The sequence below is a fragment of the Mytilus californianus genome, unplaced genomic scaffold (assembly GCF_021869535.1).
Source record: "Mytilus californianus isolate M0D057914Y unplaced genomic scaffold, xbMytCali1.0.p SCAF_5, whole genome shotgun sequence".
In the NCBI taxonomy this organism is placed as follows: domain Eukaryota; kingdom Metazoa; phylum Mollusca; class Bivalvia; order Mytilida; family Mytilidae; genus Mytilus; species Mytilus californianus.
The window spans coordinates 56,226,393-56,249,415 of record NW_026262701.1 but is presented as its reverse complement, the minus strand read 5'-3'; the positions used below and the strand labels follow the sequence as shown (position 1 = coordinate 56,249,415).

Below are 23,023 nucleotides of genomic sequence, written 5' to 3'. Positions count from 1 at the left end.
CTGTGATTGCGTAGCATGTTACGGTACATGATCCAGATGTTGTATGGTATATCTTGTCTTTTGATGTTGTAATATAGTTTCAGTTTTGCTTGCCATCGACTTTAACTACTGTGGTGGTAGTTCTTTTATTATTAATATCTGCTGCTTGAATGCCACTTCCATTTTGTAATAGATTAATCTTCCTTTTTCATTTGTTATGCCGTAGCACGGATTGGGCGTTTTAATCTGGCTTACAATCTTTATATTGACGATGTTGATAATTTCTATATGATACGGCTCTGCAGTATGGGTGACAGCGACCGTGTTTTCATCAATACATGTAACACCTAAAGGGAAATGTGATACAGGTATTTCACAAACAAAAAGTCCATTTTGGTTGTGGATTACAAGTCGATCATTGGAATAATCTACAAAGACAATTTTACCAGAAGGCATGATAGTGCAACCCGTTATTCCAATTCCAATTCCATTTTTCCCTTCCGGTATCTCAAATTTTTGAGTAAGGTAAGATTGATGTCATTGATTGTTTTTGATATCGTCGGTACCATTTGTTGAGCTTGTTTTTCTCTATCAGTCGTCATAGTAATAGTTGGAGGTTTTGTTATAGCGGATATCTCTCCAATCTTTGTCATGGACAGTATATCTGACATCTTGTCATCCATTTTCTATTGTAAGTTTATTTGTTATAAGCGTCCATCTTTTATTAAAGACATCACGAACTTCTCTTCCTTTTGGATCTTGGTCTCAAACAGTTTACCTCCAAAAAATATTTGAAGGTCAGTTGCAAAACTTCTAGTCGCAGATATATGTTTCTGTAACTCATCTATTGTTTTCCAATGGTCGGAAAATTTTACTACAAATCTGTCTATTTGTGACATGGCTTTTTGTTCTACAGCTTGTATATCCTGTTGTATTTCTTGTTCAAGTTTATCTAGATGTGTGTTTATTTTATCACGTATATCTTTTATATCTGTCAAGAATCTCTGTCGCTGTTGTTTAATTTCCTCTAAATTCTGCCTCCGGTCTTCCACTATTCTTTCTATGTTGTTCTTCATTTCTTTTAAACTTTGTTCCATAATGTCAAATAATGCGGAATTCTTCGACGTTTGGACAATTTCATCAATTGCTAACAAATCACATTTTTTGTGATTTGTCGTAATACAAAGCGGACAACAAAGTTTTTCGTGTTGAGAACAGTAGTGCTGATATTTTTTGTCATGGCCTGGGCAGTATTGGTTTATATTTGATATTGTGGGCGGTATTTTTTTATAATTATTCATTGAAGTTACTTCATGACTTCTTGTACCTCTTGAAGCTCGGTGGTGTTTTTCGCATTGTGTGCATATCCCTTCGTCGCATTCCGGACACCAGAATGCAGCCTCGTTCACCACGTGCTGGGTTTCACACACACCAAAAAATGTTCCACTTGCTGAAGCCATTCTAATCATAAAACAAAATTCAAAAGTGTATAGTTACTAACTTTGAATCGAGCTAAAGAGTACCTCAAATCTTTTTTCATTTATTTTGTATACCTCAATTTTTGACAGAAAATATTTAAATAGGAGGCTCACAAGATCCTCAATCGCTCAACCGGTAAAAATATGCCCTTTTGATATCTATTTTTACCTTTATTACAATCAGTTATGTTTGCTTATTAGTAAATCTTATTTAGTGATATTTTTGTAGATCATGTTATGATGATCATTTTACTGTTTATAGTTTATACATATCTATTAAAGTTTTTTTTAGATAATAGCCAGCTATATGAATAAGTAGTTACGAAGACGTATAAATATATATATCTTTGAATCAATTTTGGCAGCAAATATTTACAAGTAAAACAAAAATTCACATAATACAACTATACTTTTAGTATACTCTTTTGGAGAGTTAAGCATCTGAGATATTACTGATGCACATGTTTCTATGTTAATGGATTTTAAAACTTTTAAAGACTGGTACTTCATATCTATAAATGAGAAATGTCAATCATTCATTTCTTACTAAAAATATGACTGGTAGAGAAAAATGAGTAATTGTCCCTATATATCTTTACAAAACAAGTTGACAAAGATTTTTTTCTGGAGCTCAAACAATTTCTTAAATGGCCGGTAACAGGTAACCTCCAACTTTTATTCTATATATATTCAATATACATAATGTAGGGATCAACTGTGCAAAGTTTTAAAATAATCTATTTTTTTATTTAATCCCCCATTCCATTTTGGATGTATGATAAAATCGAGAATGGAAATGGGGAATGTGTCAAAGAGACAACAACCCGACCATAGAACAGAAAACAGCAGAAGGTCACCAACAGGTCTCCAATGCAGCGAGAAACTTCCGCACCCGGAGGCGCCCTTCAGCCGGCCCCCAAACAAACATATACACCAGCTCAGTGATAATGAACGCCATACCAAAAGATAACTATTTTTCAATATTTGTAATTTTCAACCTAGCTGCGGAACCGTAGCTCTTATGACCCAAGAACTACGGTTCCGCAGCTACGTTTAAACCCACATGCATTAACCATCTATCCATGCAAGACAAAGCTAGGTTTGTTAATGTGCACAACAGAGAAAAGAAATGTATGGCGACCCCCTTCACAGATTATGGTAATAAATGGTGGAAACACTAAAATGAATAATTAAAAAATGAGTGAAGTCTACATATAACATGTATAAGAGATTTGTTAATTTTGACAAATTACAAATGCAAAAATGGTTTTTGTCATGCTTTACCATGAAAACTCCTGAAATCTTTATAAGATATGTTTTGATAATATATAATAAGGGACTTGGCAAAAAGTTAAGAAGAAATATTTGATTACATTGTTGATTATATCATAAGTATCTGAAACTAATCAGATTTCATTTTTTCAATGATAAGAATAAAACCACAGTGTGAATGCATCATGATCAAATATACTTGTATGTCAAATATATATATCTCTCTAGGAAATAGCATATTCATGAAAGCTATACTTTTAGGCAAAAATATATGAAAGGGTATGTTTTTTTTTTTAAATTCAAAATATATGATAATGGTATGGTACTGGATGTTGCGGTTGTTTATCCCTACCAAAAAGTACTAAAGTTCACCCTCCCCCCACCCCCACAAACAGAATTGGAAGGTAGTTAACCTTGTGGTAGTAAGAACCATCACAGCCTAACTGAGGAACTGGATAGGCAAATGCTCACATTAATTTATGCTTTTTCCGTGTTCTAAATGTCTTATTTACACCATACATGTATCTCATGGTGGTGCATCTCAGAAAGGAGATATATATATATATATATATATAGAGTACTCCTAAATAGTGAAGTCCTTGTTTCACCATGCAAGACCACAAAAGTCAGTTTGGTAAATAAGAAAAACCTTACTCTTAGGCTATTTGTATATATGTACAAATGATACTTGAAATAATCCTTTTAAGTTTTAATTAATGCTAATGAAGTTAAGCGACATGTTGGTGACATTTGTAATAGAGTAATGGCTAAGTCCGTGTTTTACCATGAAAAACCCCTAAAATCAACTTTTGCTTCTGAGAATAGTACCCAATTACTCTTCCAATTTTTATTAAATTGACATGGAAACTTTAAAGATAATTATGTTGATATCAAACTTCTCCATTCATAAAAATTGCTTTTTTTTCTTAAAATGTTACTTTTAGTCTGTTTCCATGGTAAGCAAGTCATACAAAGTTGATTACCTTTCTTATATTGCCAGTGACCACCAAATTTTATTCCAATTTTATATAATAGAGACATCGAGCTTTTCAGTATGAAAAAATTAGCAACTTATGTCATTTTCTATGCTGTGAATATAATTTAATCAAAGAGGTTTTATGTCCATTTTCCCTATATATCCATTGAGAAATTAGCCTTTTAGCACCCATTTTCAAAGGTCGAAAAATCTCTTGGATGGCCGGTGACCTCAAATGTTCTTGTTTTTTTTTTATTAACCATGCTACATATTTAAGTATATTCTGTCATTTTTTTTCTTCTATACTCCCGAACTACCTTATGGGCAAACATTCATATCAGGAGTCTGGTATTTGGCCATGTTTACCAACTTGTAGATCTTTTTTCACTGATTTACTTTGCTTCAAATTTCCCTCAATCTCCTTCTTTTTTTTAAATGTCCCCCACCCTCCACAAAAAAACCAAACTAAAAATCATCATTCAGTGGAATCAATGGAATTAACACTAATTAGGAGTCGGTCGACAGTTTCAACCGTGTTGACGTATTTGTAGATCTTATTGTGCTGACACTTTTTCTATTTATTGTTTCTTTCTATAGTTATAGTTTCTGCAGGAAAAAAAACACCAAACTTGCAAGGCCAATTACTCCTTAAAAGGGTCAATTAGCAATTTCAACGAAGTTGGTTTTTTTTTCAGATCTTATTTTATTCATGTACTGTTGCTCCCTATAAGCGTTTCTTCCAAAACGTTATTTAATAAGTAAAACGGTTATTTAGGGTAAATAGCTCCCATAAGGGGTCAGTTAACAATTTTGGCCATATTGACTTCCACATGTTACTTGTAGATCTTATTATGTTTAACATCTATGCTATTTTACAATTCCTCTTTATTCATTATGGGTAAAACCGTTCTGCAAAAGATGCAAAAAAATTATTTTAGTTAAAACCAACTTTCAAGGGCAATAATTCCTATAAGATGTCAATTAACAATTGCAGTCATTTTGAATCATTTATAGATTTTATTTTCTAACCATTTTTTATATTCAAAGTTTTTCTCTATCTACATTGTATTATGGTTTCTGCAAAAAATAGTAAAAATCGTCTTTTGATGGCAGTAACTCCTGTAAGGGATTAATTAACGACTTCATTTATGTTGACTTAGTAGATCTTATTTTTTTTAACATTGTCGTTATTTACAGTTTCTCTATATTATAGTTTCTGCTTAGTTGTATAAAATAATCTTCTAATTGGCAACAACTCCTATAAGAAATCAATTGTGATTTCAGCCATGTTGACTTATTTGTAGATCTTGTTTGCTTACCATTTTGCTATTTGCCGTTTCTCTCTATCTATCAAAATTTCTGCCAAAAAATTGGTAAAAATTATATTTCAAGTGCAAGTTCTCAAATAAGGGTTAAAAAATGGGTTGTCCGACTTTTCTGAAAACTCAATAAGATATTGACCTTGACCTTTTGATCATTTGAACCCTGTCAGTTTTTCTCAAATAACTGATTTAGTTTTTGATGTCCTAGACAACAACTGCATTTTACGAATATGTTTAATTATTTGCAGCTTCAATCATGTTTGTTCATGGATCAAATCCCCGATTACATTTTTTTTTCCAAATAGATTCCATAAAGAACATTCAGGTATAAAATTTTGTAACATTTAGCTCAGTCGTGTAAGAGGAGGAGCATTTTTAAAAAATCTTAGAAGGATGAATACGACAGACGAAGAACGACAATAGATGAACGACAACGGACGCTAAGTGGTGACAAACGCTAAAATGCAGGTAAGCTAATAATTAAACAAATTGCACACAATTTGACGACAGAAGGCTACATGACAATTCTAAAAGTTGAGGATATGCGCTTTTCTCTAAAGAATTAAAAAAACATACCGCATGGTACTTAATTAAATGTAAACATGTACATATAGGCATTTTTCAGAGATAAAGAAGTACTTATGGCTGTGAAATAGACATAAACATGATATATTAGTAGCTTACAATTTGTAATGAATAACAAACTTGAAACAGTTTAGATTCATGAAGAAATGTACATTATAACTATATGTCAAGAACAACTTTGACAATTAGAGATACAATCTATTTCGGTGTGTACATATATATCAGGGACGGATGTGTTGATAAACTGATAAATATTATATTCATTTCGAATTTTTGTAGATTATAAAACCACAATAAACCATCGAGAAAAGTGTCTCTTTTTATTTACCTGAACAATGTATATCATATACCTCAGAATGTATGTCATGGTGTTTATATCTAGAAAGTCATAACATAATTCGAAAGTACTTTTGGTTAACTCTGCAATTCCCAAATAAAAGTATTTTGCTACTGCATTGATTTGAAGATATATAAAAAATAATTTTAGTGAGTTTACCTTGAAATGTTTATGTCATCATATAAAAATCCCTATAAAAGCATTTCATGTCTTCTCACAATTAAGGTCAATAAATCAACCCGGATGTATAAAGGTCACAAACACGTAATGCATGTATACTTTCCACCCAAAGAAACGTAGCACATGTACCAAAATTGACTGCTGCTTTCTTTTTTAAATATAGTATATTCCATCTATTCAAAGAAGACTGTTATCACGAATAAAAAAGAGACTCGACAATTACAAACACTTAATATATAATAAAACAAAAATTATAAATACACAGTTAAAATAAAAACGTACACTTGGCGTGTCTCGAGTGCTACCTATCGTGCCTGGGCTTTATAGTCAGACAAAGTCGTTAAACACGCCCGATGTGGAAGTTGGGAACCTAGCCAGTAGCAGTCGTATGTCATATCTTTGGTTTTTTTTTCTTTATTTGAAGTATTTAGTATTGATATCAGATCTTTGTTTGCTTCTGAAAACTATTATAAACTAGGGATGATTTGTAGCATGTCATAACGTAAAGACAACTGTCTGTTGTTGAAGACTTAAGTTTGTCTCCCTAGATGTCTTTTTTGGTTACTTTTTGTCGGTGGTTGCAGTATATTACATAGCAAAGCATGAACATAGGTTTAAACATATTGCTGTCCCTGATGCCGTCACTAATTTAAGGCTTTTTTGTCCCCATTTGTGCAATTTGATATAATGCACGCTAGCTTTTGGTTATGTTCTGCTGAATTCGTATACTAGTACATAATGATTATTGTTTAGATCTGAGCTGGTTTTTTCGCTACGTTGAAGACCCATTGGTGACCTTGTGTTTCCATTCGCAATTCTATTGCTGTACAATAGTTGTCTGTTTTTCCTCAATATTCAAAGGGTTTATTATTCACGGTATCATTGTTCTTAATACTAAACTACCAAAAGATAGAAAGTGTTTAGGTGTTAAAAATGTTATTAATACACAAATTTCTAAAATAATGTTATCTGGATACTGTGTCCGAAGGATACCCCAAATTTTCTTTTGTTCATATTAAGAAATTATGAAGATGCTATTGAATACCTGACAAGCTGACTACTCCCGCCTTAACAAACTTCTCATGTATTTCAATTTTCATTAAAAAAAATGAAAGAAATTATAGATTTATCAAGTATATGCAGCTGACAGCATTTGTGTATTCAGGTTTACTATGTTTTATACGAATCTCCCTCTTAAAACTGGCTTAAGTGAAGGAATCAAAAACCTTTGATTTCTAATCATTATCCCAATTACAGAGCTATGTCCACTTTTCTTTGCATTTCTTACATTCCCAAACGACAATATCTAAGAGACTAAATAATATTAAGAAAAGTTGATTGTCAGGTTTATAAAAATATGCGGTAGTTTAGGATGACTTAAGGACAATTTTAATAAAGTAACTCATAAACTGTAAATCATACAGGTATATCGAATATGATGTAATGACAGTCTCTGAAATATACCAGTCCAATATACATGATATATTCACAAATTGATAAACTATATAAACAAGAATCAACGGTATCCTTTCTTTTTATTTGTAGAATGGTACATACAAAATGAAAAGGTGAACGAATATGTTTTAATGTGTGATCTCTGTGTCTACCAGTTCCTTTCTATTACTATTTTCTATTTCTATTTATTACTAAATTAATAGACAATTTTGTATTTTTCTTTGAAAAGAGGCAATTAGTACGTGAACATACTTTGAATTTACCACCCGATTAAAAAAAGAGGATATACATGAACTTGCTTATCCTGACAATGATGTTTTCGATCCATTTGAAAAAGATGTCCTGAACAAACAAAATGAAAACACCTCAGAGGAATTCACAATGAATTGCCATGAACCTACAAGACTTTAATTTACGTAAACCAGGACACCAAGTTGTTTACATGTCATACTGTATTGCCAGAAGTTGTTTACAAAACACAGTAAAGGAACTTTATAGAAATAAACAAGACTTGTACCGGGTTAGGACATGCTTGATAAAGTGTTGTTTTATAAGATTTTTCACTTGATATTTGTAGGATGTGTTTCATAAATTCTTCACAATTAAATCAGTTATAACTATTTATATACATTATTGATAAACATGTCGATTGAATACATGATTGTTAAATGGGTGTTTTTTTTCAGGAAAGATTTGACGCCACGAAGCAAATATCTTGAAGTCACATTTGTTTTAACATTTCGTTCCTCGCAAATCTTTTTTGATATGGAACTTTCGAATTTTGATGGGCTTTGTTATTATTAAATCATTTAATCAAAGAGCTGAAAGCTCTGAGGAAAAATGACACCATTGTCTCTAATATTGGGATATTTTTGATGCAAGTCTTGATTTTCACATAATTTACCTACCGAATCTTAAGAGACTTTTCAGTTCATGGTAGGTAGGCTGACTGACAATAGAATAGAAATGAATTGTTTTTAATGTCTATTGCTTTTTTATTTGTTTGTCAAGATATATATATATATATATGTGTGTGTGTGTGAAGTGAATATAAACAAGAAGATGTGGTATGATTACCAATGAGACAACTCTCCACAAGAGACCAAATGACACAGAAATTAATAACTAAAGATCACCGTACGGCCTTCAACAATGAACAAAGCCGATACCGCATAGTCAGCTATAAAAGGACCCGAAATGACAAATGTAAAACAATTCAAACAAGAAAACTAACGGCCTAGTTTACGTACAAAAAAATTAACGAAAAACAAATATGTAACACATCAACAAATGTTAGTTTTATTATATTGAATAGACAAAGACCTGGATGTTTTATACATGTGCCATGTGCAGATTTAAATTTTCTAAAAACCATTTAAATTCCGTTTCATCCCCGCAGCTAGTAAATGTTCTACTACTAATCTATCAGTGCTTCTTACTACCTTCCTTACTACTATCAAAGAACTGGTTATTAACTTTTGTAATAAAGCTTATGAAAATAATGGTATTAATTATTTTTGGAGTGTTAAAAATTCTTTAGAGGTTTTAGATAAAATACATGCTTTTGATGGTCCTTTAAATTCTGTTGACAGTTATGATTTTTCTACTCTCTACACTACACTTCCACACAATCTAATAAGAAAAGGTTTTCATATTTAATAAAATGGTCTTTCGAAAAATCTCATTGTAAATTTAGTTTCTGTAACTCGTTTAAAGCCTTTTCTGTAACGAAAAAGGAAAGTATGCTAGATACACTTACTGGAAATGTGAAGATATGATTGAAGCTTTAAATTTTCTCCTAGATAACATATATGTACGTTTCGGCGATAAAGTGTATCGTCAGGTAGTAGGTATTCCTATGGGCACTAACTGCGCCCCTTTAATAGCAGATTTATTCCTGTATTGCTATGAATCTCATCAGTTTATGACCAAACTCAGTGAAGACACATCATTGTTACATTTGGTTGATACATTCAACAATACCTACCGTTATCTGAATGATATTTTTTCGTTAAATAATCCAGAGTTCTCTAAATATACTACCGAAATTTACCCAAAAGAACTCACTTTAACTAAATATAACATAAACAGCAGCAGTTGTCCTTTTCTATATTTAGACATTTCAATTTCTAAAGGGAAACTCCATACTAAAATTTACGACGAAAGAGACGATTTCTCTTCCCTATTGTTAATTTTCCTTTTTCAGACGGCGATGTGCCTTTGGCTCCATCATACGGTGTTTATATATCCCAACTCGTTCTATATGCCCGTGTGTGTAGTGATGTCATAGAACTAAACGAACGTAATCAATGCATCACTGGTAAATTATTAAGTCAGGGATTTCGTTACCATAAATTACTTAAAACTTTTACTAAATTCTTTCATAGATATAAAGATTTGATTAGTAAATTTGGCTGTACCTGTAGAAAACTTATTAAAAATGGTATTTCACATCCTAAATTTTATGATAATATTGTACTTAAAACGCGGAAATCAATTTGTGATCCGTGTAAACTCATCGAACCTTTAAACAAACTTATTAGTAAAGGTTATCGTACCAATGTTGTAATTAGATCTCTGAATATAGTTTACATTGGCACTAATATCAATTGTGTCATTAGCAAATTAAAACATAACTAAATTTGTATTTTCTTTTCAAACAGTGTATAGAGACACACACACGTTCATTTTTATCTATAAAGAAGTCACTTCTAACTATCCTACTACCTGTCGATACATTTATTTTTTGGTATTGCACAAGTCATGTCTTCTTTGACTGTTCATGACGTTAAAATACTAAATACCTTGGATGTGTTTTAGTTGATTTCAGTCTCTGATGCATGATTTTTTATTATTAATTGTTTTGGCTTTTAACTAGCTGTCAGTAACTGTGAGTACTCTCAAATCGTAATTTCTTGGTAATTTGACCTGTTGATAAAATTTGTAATGCTTTTTTTGTTATTTAATGTTAACATGGATCTTGTCTATGTACTAGCTTTGATTATTTTGAATTACTACAAATTTTCACTTCTTCGTACTATGAACATCAAAATTATTTCATTCCTCCTTAAATACTGTTCTTACACTTGTACAGGAAGTTTTATCTAGCACTAATTGTATAGTTTTATTGTTGGTATCCACCCCATATGAACCAAGTGTTAGATTAGTTTTATTGATATTAAAGTAATTTCTTGGTATTCCTAAACGGAAGATTTTATACACACAAAGAGGAGATATATACTTAACAACAAAATTATTTTCATTTACCTGTGTATAATATGACGCAGGTTTTTTCAAAAGTGATGATTTTCTAAAAATTGTTTAACATTTCACAGTGCTATCATACTTTAACTTTGTTTAAACCTGTTTTTTTTTACTTTTGACCTTAATTATTTATCCCTTATAATTTTTATTAACTATGTATTTGCATTCAGGTATCACAGATCAAATTTATTCGTTCATTGTGTGTTAATTTACGTTTTTTGATTTAGTTAAGCCTTCCAATTGATAGTTTATAGTGTGTCTTTCTATGTTGTGATGTTATACTATTGTTTCAGAAAAGGGAGAAGGTTTGGTACCATTAAAACGTTTCATCCCGCTGCAAATGTTTGCACCTGTCCTAAGTCAGGAATCTGATTACAGTAGTTGTCGTCTGTTTATGTAGTTCATACGTGTTTCTCATTTCTCGTTTTTATATAGATTAGACAGTTGGTTTTCCCGTTTGAGTGGTTTTACACTAGTAATTTTTGAGGCCCTTTATAGCTTGCTGTTCGGTGTGAGCCAATGCTCCGTGTTGAAGGCCGTACCTTGACCTATAATGGTTTACTTTTATAAATTGTTACTTGGATGGAGAGTTGTCTCATTGGCACTCATACAACATCTTCCTATATCTATTAACCTATTTATCCCACTAATTTATTAGATTTGTTAGTTGTCGGTAATTACTTACTCTATTGCATTTTAAATCTGGTTTTGATTTTAAAAATATAACTCGTTTTTCATTTTGAACTGTAACAAGTTGTTAATTGTAGTTTGTGCTGTGTAATGACAATCAATTTTAAAATATGGAAGTATTTTCAGTTCATTGTGTCAATATTATTTTAATCGCTTTAACAAATACAAAATATGTACGTTGAAATAATAAACATTATTAAGTTTCACACAGCCCGTATTACAAAATCATGTAAAAGTTTGTTTTGAGGATATTTGTTGATATAAAGTTTACATATATGATTGATTTGTTGACAAGATATTTCTAATCGAAACATCAATAAGTACACTTAGATACACGTGGTATATCAAAATCTTAAATATTTTGCAAATCATATGTTGGGATATTGTCGTGAAATTGTTGTTCACATGGTTATTACATAGAGATGCGGTTATAACTGTATTTAAAAAAGCGAAATGTAAAAATGTATTTGTTCCAGAAAAAGATCATATTACTTATAGTCTGCTTTTTGTTGAATAACTATGGTAAGTACGAAAGTAGCAAGTTCAAACTATACGAATTGGTCAACTTCGGTAAGTACCTAGTTCGTCCCTTTTGTCTTCGGGTTAAGAAAAAGCTATAAGCCTCTACAGACCACTCTCCATCTTGGAAATGTTTTAGTGAGAATACAAACAGTATGGTGATTTCAACTGTGGTATGCACAAACAAAAGCGATCTGGTTGGTGATATAACTATGGGAAGTAAAACAAAACAAGAAACACAAGCAAACAGATACTGTACGATAATTTCAACTGTGGAAAGTAAAAAAAAAAGAAAGAAAAAAGAGAAACGATCTGTATGGTGCTTACAACTGTGGAAAGTAAAAAACAAAAAAGAGAAGTGATTTGTATAGTGAATAAAACTATGGGAAGTAAAAAACACAAATAGAAGCGATCTGTATGGTGATTACAACTGTTAAAAGTAAAAACAAAACAAAAAGATCTGTATAGTTAATACAACTGTGGAAAGTGAAGAAAGAAATGAGAAGTGATTTGTATAGTGATTACAACTGTAGAATTACAAAAGCAAAATTAGAAACGAACTGTATGGTGATTGCAACTGTGGAATGTAAAAATCAAAGAATACGATCGGTATGATGATAACAACTGTGGAAAGTAAACAACAAAAAAGAGAAGTGATTTGTATGGTGATTTGAACTGTAGGAAGTAAAAAAAAAAAAAAAACAAAGCCAATTTGTATGTTCAGTTCAAATTTGGTATGTACAGCTAGAGGCAAAAAGTATGTTCAGTTCAACTGTAGTACGTGCAAACAGAAGCAATTTTATGGTGATTACAATAAATTCTTGTGGTATGTACAAACAGAAGCAATATTGTATAGTAATTACAATAAATTCTTGTGGTATGTACAAATAGAAGCAATTGTATGGTGACTACAATAAATTCATGTGGTATGTACAAATAGAAGCAATTGTATGGTGACTACAATAAATTCTTGTGGTATGTACAAACAGAAGCAATATTGTGTGATGATTACAATAAATTCTTGTGGTATGTACAAACAGAAGCAATATTGTATGTAATTACAATAAATTCTTGTGGTATGTACAAATAGAAGCAATATTGTATAGTATTTACAATAAATTCTTGTGGTATGTACAAACAGAAGCAATATTGTATGATGATTACAATGAATTCTTGTGGTATGTACAAACAGAAGCAATAGTGTATGGTGATTACAATAACTTCTTGTGGTATGTACAAACAGACGCAATTGTATGATTACAATTAATTCTTGTGGTATGTACAAATAAAAACAAATTTTATGGTGATTATAATTTTGAAATGTACAAACAGAAGCACATTGTACGGTGATTACAATTTTGGTATGTACAAACAGATGCAAACTATACGTTCAGTTCAACAGTAGTATAAACAAAAAAAGAGGCAAACTGCATCATGTTCTGATGAGTACACGACTTTGTACAAGAAGAACAGTTTATCTAAATATAGTAGTTCTAAGAACTGCTATTGAGCTAATTTCTCAGACAAGGTATAGAGGTGGTACCTAAATGTGTTCCATATTAAAGAAAACAAATTGCAGGATAAAGGAGCACTGTGGCAAACAAATTAATATATGAAGTGTCAAAGCAAAAAAACTAATAGAAAAATACATTAGAAAATCGATAATTCAACAAAAAACCTGACATGTCAGCAAGGACCCCCGTTTTATTGCTAGCTAAACCTCTCACTTGCATGACAGTAAGTGTATACAAATATTTCATTATTATTTTTTTACTTTTATTTTTGGAGGAAGGCACTTTCAATCACTTTGACATACCTTGTTACACACAGACACACACACACACATATATACATGTATATATAAACGCATAAAAAGTGTACAAAACAACACCAATAACAAAAAGGGAAACATTAAATGTAATTATCTATAAATATGTCGGAAAACAGATATCCTTCATCAGTATGATTATGATGTAAAATGAATCATATCAATCTATTCTGATTAAACTATAACAATCTTGAAATTTATACAATAAAACAGTTAAAACCGAACATCATAGAGACGCTTGTACAATTCTAAAATTTCAAAAATGACCTAATTTATAATAGCTATTTACAACAGAGACTGCAAAGATATGCTTCAAATAAAAATAGTAATGTGTGATATGAATTGGTACAATTCGAAAATGTTACAGGTGACGACTGTTAAGATGTTACAACAACGATAGCGTGGAAATACATTTCCAATAAACAGCACTGACTGATCTACGCTGGTATAATATTTCAAATTTGAAATCATATTACATATATATATATATATATATATATATCAGTGTTGAAATCCTATTAGAAATATATTCACCTTTTGGGAAAAGTTTACTCGAAATGAATTTAAACTTTTTTATTATGATTGTAATGAAAAGTGGAAACAACCTTTTAGAGAAAATTAATGAAATATAAATGTTTAACTTATGCAGTAGTGCAAAACTAGTTAGTAAAAAAAGGTAATTATGTGGCTGCAAGGGCACCACTTATACATGTACTACTAATATCAGATTATACATGCATATGATTAATATTCTATAAGTTGCAATGATATTTCAGGTTTTGCAGTCAAACAAAGAACAAAGCGAAATTTGCTTGCGATGAGCGACATGATATCTTTTACCACGGGGCGATATGGCTTGGATTTTAATAAATATGGCCATTTCTGTGGCAAAGGTGGCAAAGGTCAAATAATGGACAGCATTGATTGGTAAAGTACATCCAAATACATGTATAACCTTATGTGTTTTTATGAATTGTAACTATACTAAAAAAAAATTTTTTAAAACCAACAATGATTGCAATTATTTCTGTGAAAAGTAAAATAACAAAAAATGTGGCATGTACAAATAGAAGCAATTGTATGGTGATTACAATAAATTCTTGTGGTATGTACTTTTAGAAGCAATTGTATGATTACAATAAATTCTTGTGGTATGTACAAAAAGAAGCAATTTTATGATGATTACAATAAATTCTTGTGGTATGTACAAATAGAAGCAATTGTATGGTGATTACAATAAATTCTTGTGGTATGTACAAACAGAAGCAATATTGTATGGTGATTACAATAAATTCTTGTGGTATGTACAAACAGAAGCAATATTGTATGGTGATTACAATAAATTCTTGTGGCCATTTCTGTGGCAAAGGTGGTAAAGGTAAAATAATAGACAGCATTGATTGGTAAAGTACTTCCAAATACATGTATAACCTTATGTGTTTTTATGAATTGTAACTAAAAAAAAAAAAAAAAAACCAACAATGATTGCAGTTACTTCTGTGAAAAGTAAAATAACAAAAAATAAACTGCTTCGCCGAGCGCAGCTGGATACGACCGCAGAGGTCCAACCCTGAACAGTTGGGGCAAAAATGGACACAATAATCTAGCTTGATACATGTCTGAATTTGGATTGTAATTAAATATTTGACACAATACAGGTTTCTGACACAGAATAAATGTGTCAAAGAACTTGAAATTGGTTGTATGATTTGAATTTATATTCAATTGAAGATTTCTTGCTGTTGTGCAATACACTGTGCTGTTGCACAATACTTAGTAAATCTGTTTTCAGACTATATACAAAGAATTAGCAAAATGAATTGTGTCCCCCAATTTTTTTCTTTGGAAAATTGACAATTTCTTAAATCTTGAGGGAAAACAATTGACCCCCCCCCCCCCCCCCCCCAAAAATTTGTTTTTACCCCATCCTCCAAAAAAAAATAACATTTGAAGAGAATTTTCTTTTGAGGAATAAAAATTGCCCCCCCCCCCCTCCTAAAAAAATTTATTCCCCCCCTTTCCAAAAAAATAAATTTGGAGGAAATTTTCTTTATGTAAAATGTGGTACAAATTAAAAGACATCCATACACTTAGACACAAGATATTGTCTGAAAACTAGAAAAATGCTTGTTTTAGACCCTCTTTGGCCCCTAATTCCTGAACGGTTTGGGCAATTACCCCCAAAATGAATCCCAACCTTATACCTGTGGTATTGAACCTTGTGGTACAATTTCAAAGCAATCAAAGTTCTTATACACAAGTTATTGTCCTGAAACTAGAACAATGCTTGTTTTGGCCCCTTTTTGGCCCCTAATTCCTAAACGTTAGAGATCATCACCCCCAAAAACAATCCCAACCTTCCTTTTGTGGTATTGAACCTTTTGTTTAATTTCATAGAGATCCATACACTTAAACTAAAGTTATTGTCCGGAAACCAATGGTCTTCGGACGACGCCTTTGCCGACGACGTGATACCAATATACGACCCAAAAAAAAAACGAATTCCAAGGGAAATTCAAAACGGAAAGTTCTTTATAAAATGGCAAAATCTAAAGCTTAAAGACATCTAACGAATGGAAAACAACTGTGATATTCCTGACTTGAATATATTTGAATATATTCGAATGTATTTGAAAGATTTAATATATTTGAATATACTTGAATATATTTGAATATACATGAATATATTTGAATATACTTGATTATATTTGAAAGATATTTGTATAAAAAATTTGTGGGTTAAATCGGTTTTATGAAACAATCTATTGATTTCATTTTTTCTTCATTAAATAATATTGATAAATCTAATTTTAGTTATTACCCATACATCACATACAGTGCATTATTGGCTCCTACTAGTACTAAATACCACACATGTTTATACTTCGCAAAGAGCATATAGGACATGGCCGAGGAAGTTACATTTATTTTTGCTAAATAAATACTTTCTTCGTTAAAAATTTTAGACAAATCAAAGATTTGTATAGTAAGACTTGTAAGCCGAAATTTACCCAAAGGAACTTACTTTAAATAAATCAAATATAAACAGTGATAGCTGTCCTTTCCCACATTTAGATATTTCAGTTTTACACGGGAAACTCTACACTAAAATTTACGACAAAAAGCATAGGTGCTTGAGGACAGGACCCTATGTTGAGCCCCATAGTCCCTCCCCGTTTATTATCATAAATCCCCAATTTCTAATATACATCATTAATTTGTACCATATATATACCAATTTACCATATTTTTACTCTAATTGCACATGTTTACTATCAATGTGCTACTCGACTATAGACGTAATCGGGGATTTATATAATAAAGGGAGAGGGACTATGGGGGCTCACCATAAGAGTCCTCTCCTCAAAGCCCCCATGCAAAAAGGACGATTATTCTTTCCCTATTGTTAATTTTCCTTTTTTTTTGGTTGGTGATGTTTCTTTGGCATCATCCTACTGTAGTTTTATTTCACAACTCGTTCGCATTGCCCGTGTCTGTAGTGACGTTTTGGATTTCAAAGAACGTAACCTATGTATTACTCATTCATGATTTCGTTACCACAAATTACTTAATACATTTACTAGTCTTCCATAGATATTTCAGAAAACTTATTTCAAACGGAATAGCACATCATAATTTTTACGGAGAAGTTATTTACCGAGCCCGAAAATTTAGATACGATACAGGTAAACTAACCGATCTTTAAAATAAACTTATTCTGAGGGTAACAAATTCAACGCTGTAATTAGATCTTTAAATATTGTTTTTATTAGTATAAATATTGATTGTTATTAGTAAATTAAAACCAAACTAATATTATTGTTATATAATTACATATACATATGCACATTAACGGTTCTACAATCTGTTGGTACCTGTATTTTGGCATTGCACAGGGTCATGTTTTTCTCTGACACTAAATCCATTGGATGTCGGATGTGTGTTGATCAATACTTTAGTCTTAGATACATGATTTTTTTTATTAGTTGTTATTGGCTTTGAACTAGTTGTCAGTAACTGCAAGTACTCTCAGATCTAGATATGTACTTAGTGTCTTTTTTGTTATAGGGATGTATAAATACCCTGCCATGTCCGGTCTGTTTTTTCGTTACTTGTTTTTCTGCTTTGTATCGATCTAATAAGTTAAGCCCTTTTCAACTGATTGTTATAGTTTGTTCATATGTTGTACTGTTACACCATTGTCCCAGGTTAGAAGAGGTGGGGCGCCCGCTAACATGTATGTGCCTGTCGCAAGTCAGGAGCCTGTAATTCAGTGGTTGTCGTTTGTTGCTGTATATCATATACTAAGTATGTATTTCTTTCATTTTTTTTTTTTTTTGCATAAATCAGGCTAAGGCCTAAGTTTTCTCGTCTGAATGTTTTACATTTGTCATTTCAGGGCCTTTTATAGCTGACTATACGGTATGAGTTTTGCTCATTGTTGAAAGCCATACGGTGACCTATAGCTGTTATTTTATATGTAATTTGATCTCTGGTGGAGAGTTGTCTCACTGACAATTATACCACATCTTCCTATTTTTATCTATACAAATCCAGATGGATGCGGATCAAGGATTTTAGAAAAAGGGGTGCCCGCAGGCCCCAAACCAAACAAAATGTGTAGTGGAAGCGGTAAAAAGTATGGATTAACCATAAATGAAGCTCCATAAGGGGGGCCCGCCCCTCTCCTTAACCCGCCTTTGAAATTCGAGGTATAAAAATTTAGTTAACAGTAAATCACGATTCGTCTTGTTGTTTGTATCATATTATTTTTTACCACACACACACACACACACATGATAAACCCCTTGATCGAATAAATGTCATACTCATGCATTTCTTGTTTATATGTCTAGGTGCTGCAACCTTCATGACAACTGTTATGGAAGATTACAGAATTATGGATGTCGTCATGTACTAATGAGTAAATATGACTGGAGACTTGTAAATTTTCAGATTGTGTGTCGTAAGTAAAATATGTTTACTAAATAAAACCTTCTAGTAAAGGCTGGTGATTGGCATTATGACCAGTCATTGCAAATTTCATAATATACTTGAAAATTCTGTGTGACTAGGTGAATTTCAAGTCATTTTAGTCGGAGCATGAACTTTGTTTTGTTTTTTATGTTGAAACCTTTATCACTATGATCAAAGTTCCTTATGTTTCAGTCAACTGCAATTACCATGCTAGCAGGAAATTTATTCTACCAGCAATGACTTGGTTGTCAATGCCAATGACCTTTTAAAAGCACATTTGAATTTACAAAATACCTTGGGGAAGACCAAAAGTCTTGTTCTACTAAAAATATCATACATTCAAGGCTTTATGTTGTAAGCCATCTGAACAAATGTTTACTATTTGATATATTTCAATAAGCCTTATGATGTATCATAATATTACTATATATGTATACTATTTTATATTTTAAAAGGTAATCTGAAACAATCACCTTAAATCATGCAATAGGTGATTCATTGGTAGAGATGGCCTACATTATTTTTTGATATTTTGTTCAGAAAACAAAGATAAAAGCTACCTTTAATTTCTACTTTAAAACTATTGATAGTAAATAAAAATCATATGGAATGCAATATTAAAATTCTGTGATCTGCAGTGTATTTTCTTTGTAACTTTTGGGTAAATTTTCTTCCATTAACAAGCAATATGGTAAGATCAATTATTATTTTCAATATGTGTATGCAGCAATTAGTTGAATACAAAATTTAAATATTTGTAGGTTTTATTCATAAAATCACTGTTTTTTTTGGAAATTGCATGATTGTTAAATAAGGGTCTGGATGGGTTTTACAGAATGAAGAATAATGGACAAAAGGTGCAGAAAAAAGGTCAACAAAAATAAAATAATAGAGAAAAGTAGACCAAAAATATAGAAAAACGGGGTGTTTAAAAACACAAAGAATAATAAATAACAGAATAATAGACAAAAACAAAAGAATTGAGAAAAATGACCTTGATATTTTAAATATTACAGAAATGAAGGATCCCCCCATCCTGACCCTCGTATATGGACTGATTATTAAATATTTATATATTTTTAATTGATATCAGCTTTTGTAACCACACTGAAGGCAAACACCATAACTAAGAAACTAAAATCAAGATCTACTCATGGAAAACCTGAAGGTAGGTACATATAATATACACTGTGAATATTTTTTTACAAACATCAGCACATAAATATAGTTATATAGCTTTCACATGTTTATCATTCAATATAATGATAATAAATTCTCATCCACGCTTGCTGTTTTTATTATTGCCCCCTCCTATTCATTTTTGGGGCCCTTTATAGCTTGTTGTTCGTTGTGAGCCAAGGCTCCTTGTTGAAGGCCGTACTTTGACCTGTAATTGTTTACTTTTTATACATTGTGACTTGGATGAAGAGTTGGCACTCAAACCACATCTTCTTACTTATATATACACTATGTTTTATACACATCATTTCCCAAAGATAATATTGAGATATTCTTCTCTATTTTTACCATATCATAGATGTCTGTTAACTGTGACTAATATAAAAGTAAGAAGCTATGGTATGATTGCCAATAGGACAACTCTCCACTAGAGACCAAATGTTGAAGAAGCTAGCAACTAAGTCACTTTCAAAACCATTACATTCCTATACAATCTTCATCTGAAACAAATCATAGTAGATTGTGAAAATGATAAACAATCATTTTGGCCACATGTGTTTTAAGACTCTGACTTCCATCATCTCCTGGATGTTCAATGTTTTCTGTATATTGTGTCCATCAACCACTATGTTCAATGTTTTCTTTATAGTGTGTCCATCAACCACTATGTTCAACGTTTTTCTTTATAGTGTGTCCATCAACCACTATGTTCAATGTTTTCTTTATATTGTGTCCATCAACCACTATGTTCAATGTTTTCTTTATAGTGTGTCCATCAACCACTATGTTCAATGTTTTCTTTATATTGTGTCCATCCACCACTACGTTTGATTGTTTTCAGGTCTGGAAAAAGATAAATTATACAATCAATATAAAGATAGGGAGATGTGGTATGATTGCCAATGAGACAACTATCCACCAAAGATCAAATGAAGTGGATGTAAGCAATTATAGGCAACCATACGTCCTTCATCAATGACAAAAACTCATACCATATAGTCAGCTATTAAAGATTTTTTATGTTTTGATTTTCAAGAAAAATGAAAAACAAAATATTTTATTGGATACTTACTATATTTTGTAAAGCACTTTAATTGGTAGTTAACCTATACACATAAAATCTACACACACAAAAAGTTTGCCTTCAGAATACCCTAAGTAATAATTAATCCAAAGTTTATTCTAGTGCAGAGGTAGAAGTTACTGTAAATTCAGAAATTATTGCATGCATCAAATTTTATTATTGCGACATTTGAAGAATGAACAAAAATATGAGATTAGTTATTGCGATTCCATGAAAACCAAATACAGATATATGTATCAGATATCTGAATTCGAGTTCTTATTATTGCGATAAACACCCAGTATTTGCATTAATAAAAACCTCGCAATAATTTCTGAATTTACAGTATTTTAACATTTGACCATGAGTAATAGGCTTACCCCATAAATTAATTTGCTTTAAAAGTATTTAATAATGAAGTTTAAAAAAATTTGTAATTTCAGGCAGCAAATAATGGCTATTATCATACCTCTTTTGGTTATTGATGATTTTTCATTCACAATATACAATTAATAAACTAATTCATTTTTTTCAGTGAACAAGGACTTCTGTTTTCAAGCAACTTGTGAATGCGACAAAAATTTAGCGTACTGTCTTGGACGTTATAACATTTATTATAATGAGGAACTTCAATCAAAATCTAAGTTCCTGCGATTCATTCATAAAGCAGCACACTTTCTGTCTAATGATAGAATTTAATCATTTGAAAAAACAGTACTGTGTTTAACTCTGCTACATTATGTTAGAAAGATTATATCAATTATACACAATATTTATCAGTAAATCAAGTATTTTTATTAAATGCTATACGATTCATTATTTACTGTTACTAAAAAAAATGTAAGGTAAAAAATGATAGACTTTTTGGATAACTTCATCTTAATTTGTAAAATATGGGAACCAGTTTTTGGTGGGGTCAATATTGCTTAGTCTTTAGTTTTCTATGTAGTGCTTCAAATGTGTAGACTGTTGATTGTCTTTTCATCTTTTTCCTTTTTTTGTCATGGGTTGTCAGTTTTTCTTTGACTTATCGAAATCAGACTTGTGTAGTCCGCGTTTTTTCCCTCCAAAATTAGTATTGCCAAATAGGGGTGCGGATTATAGAGTACAACAAGCAGTTCATGTTCCGCCATGTTTGTTATTGAAAATGTAGAGGGTGTTTATATAATTCTCAAAACTAATAATTTACCTAATCCATATTAGCATGCAATTTTAATTCAAAATCCAATATTAACTGAAAAATATCTAAATTAAATCATACCTGTCAACTTTTCAAAATCTTCATGGGAGAAATTTAAGTACAAGAAGACCTAATGTTCCTCTTTCATTGTCATAAGTGTTTTTAATCTACATCTTTATTGTTTGAATGAGTATGTATGTGCTGAAATACCATTTTAACTCATTTGAATGCCTTTATAAAGGTAGTTTGTAAATGTAATAAAGAATATCACGATTCAGGTTAACACCTCTCATGGGAGAAATCCCTCATAAAGCGTGAAAGTTGGCAGGTCTGTTAAGTGCTTCATAACAAATTACTCGTTTCTTTTCATAGCATTTCATAACATAAAACTAAAATCTGTTTGAAATTACGGGAATGATAAAAGTATATAAATCAGCCGAGAACCAGCTTATGCATTCCAATGTATAAATTACAAAATGTAATCGGTTATTCGTTATGTGTTGGTGTTTCATACTGACACATGACTTTTGTTTCAGCTGAGGATAATTTAAACATCAATGTTACGGATATATTTAAAAGTATTTAGCTGCCCGTACGAAATATCTAGCAGGATTCCTACCAGACTATAGCAGGAATTCACATGGAATTAGCAGGAAATTTTAAATTCCTTTTACTTTTTAGACGTACTAGGAAAAACTTCAGTTTTTCTGGGAGGGTTTTTCATTTTCCTACAACAACA

The 23,023-nt window shown here is 31.3% G+C and overlaps 1 protein-coding gene across 1 annotated transcript; it reads left to right on the top strand.

The window, feature by feature from the left end:
* The first annotated feature begins 11,881 nt into the window (after nucleotides 1-11,881).
* LOC127702918 (phospholipase A2 group V-like) lies at nucleotides 11,882-21,864 on the top strand. Its single transcript, XM_052207228.1, has 5 exons — nucleotides 11,882-12,060; nucleotides 14,662-14,812; nucleotides 18,742-18,851; nucleotides 19,956-20,030; nucleotides 21,640-21,864. Exons 1-5 carry the CDS (start codon nucleotides 12,000-12,002, stop codon nucleotides 21,801-21,803), a joined length of 561 nt encoding a protein of 186 aa, XP_052063188.1. The 5' UTR covers nucleotides 11,882-11,999; the 3' UTR covers nucleotides 21,804-21,864.
* Nucleotides 21,865-23,023: the final 1,159 nt, after the last annotated feature.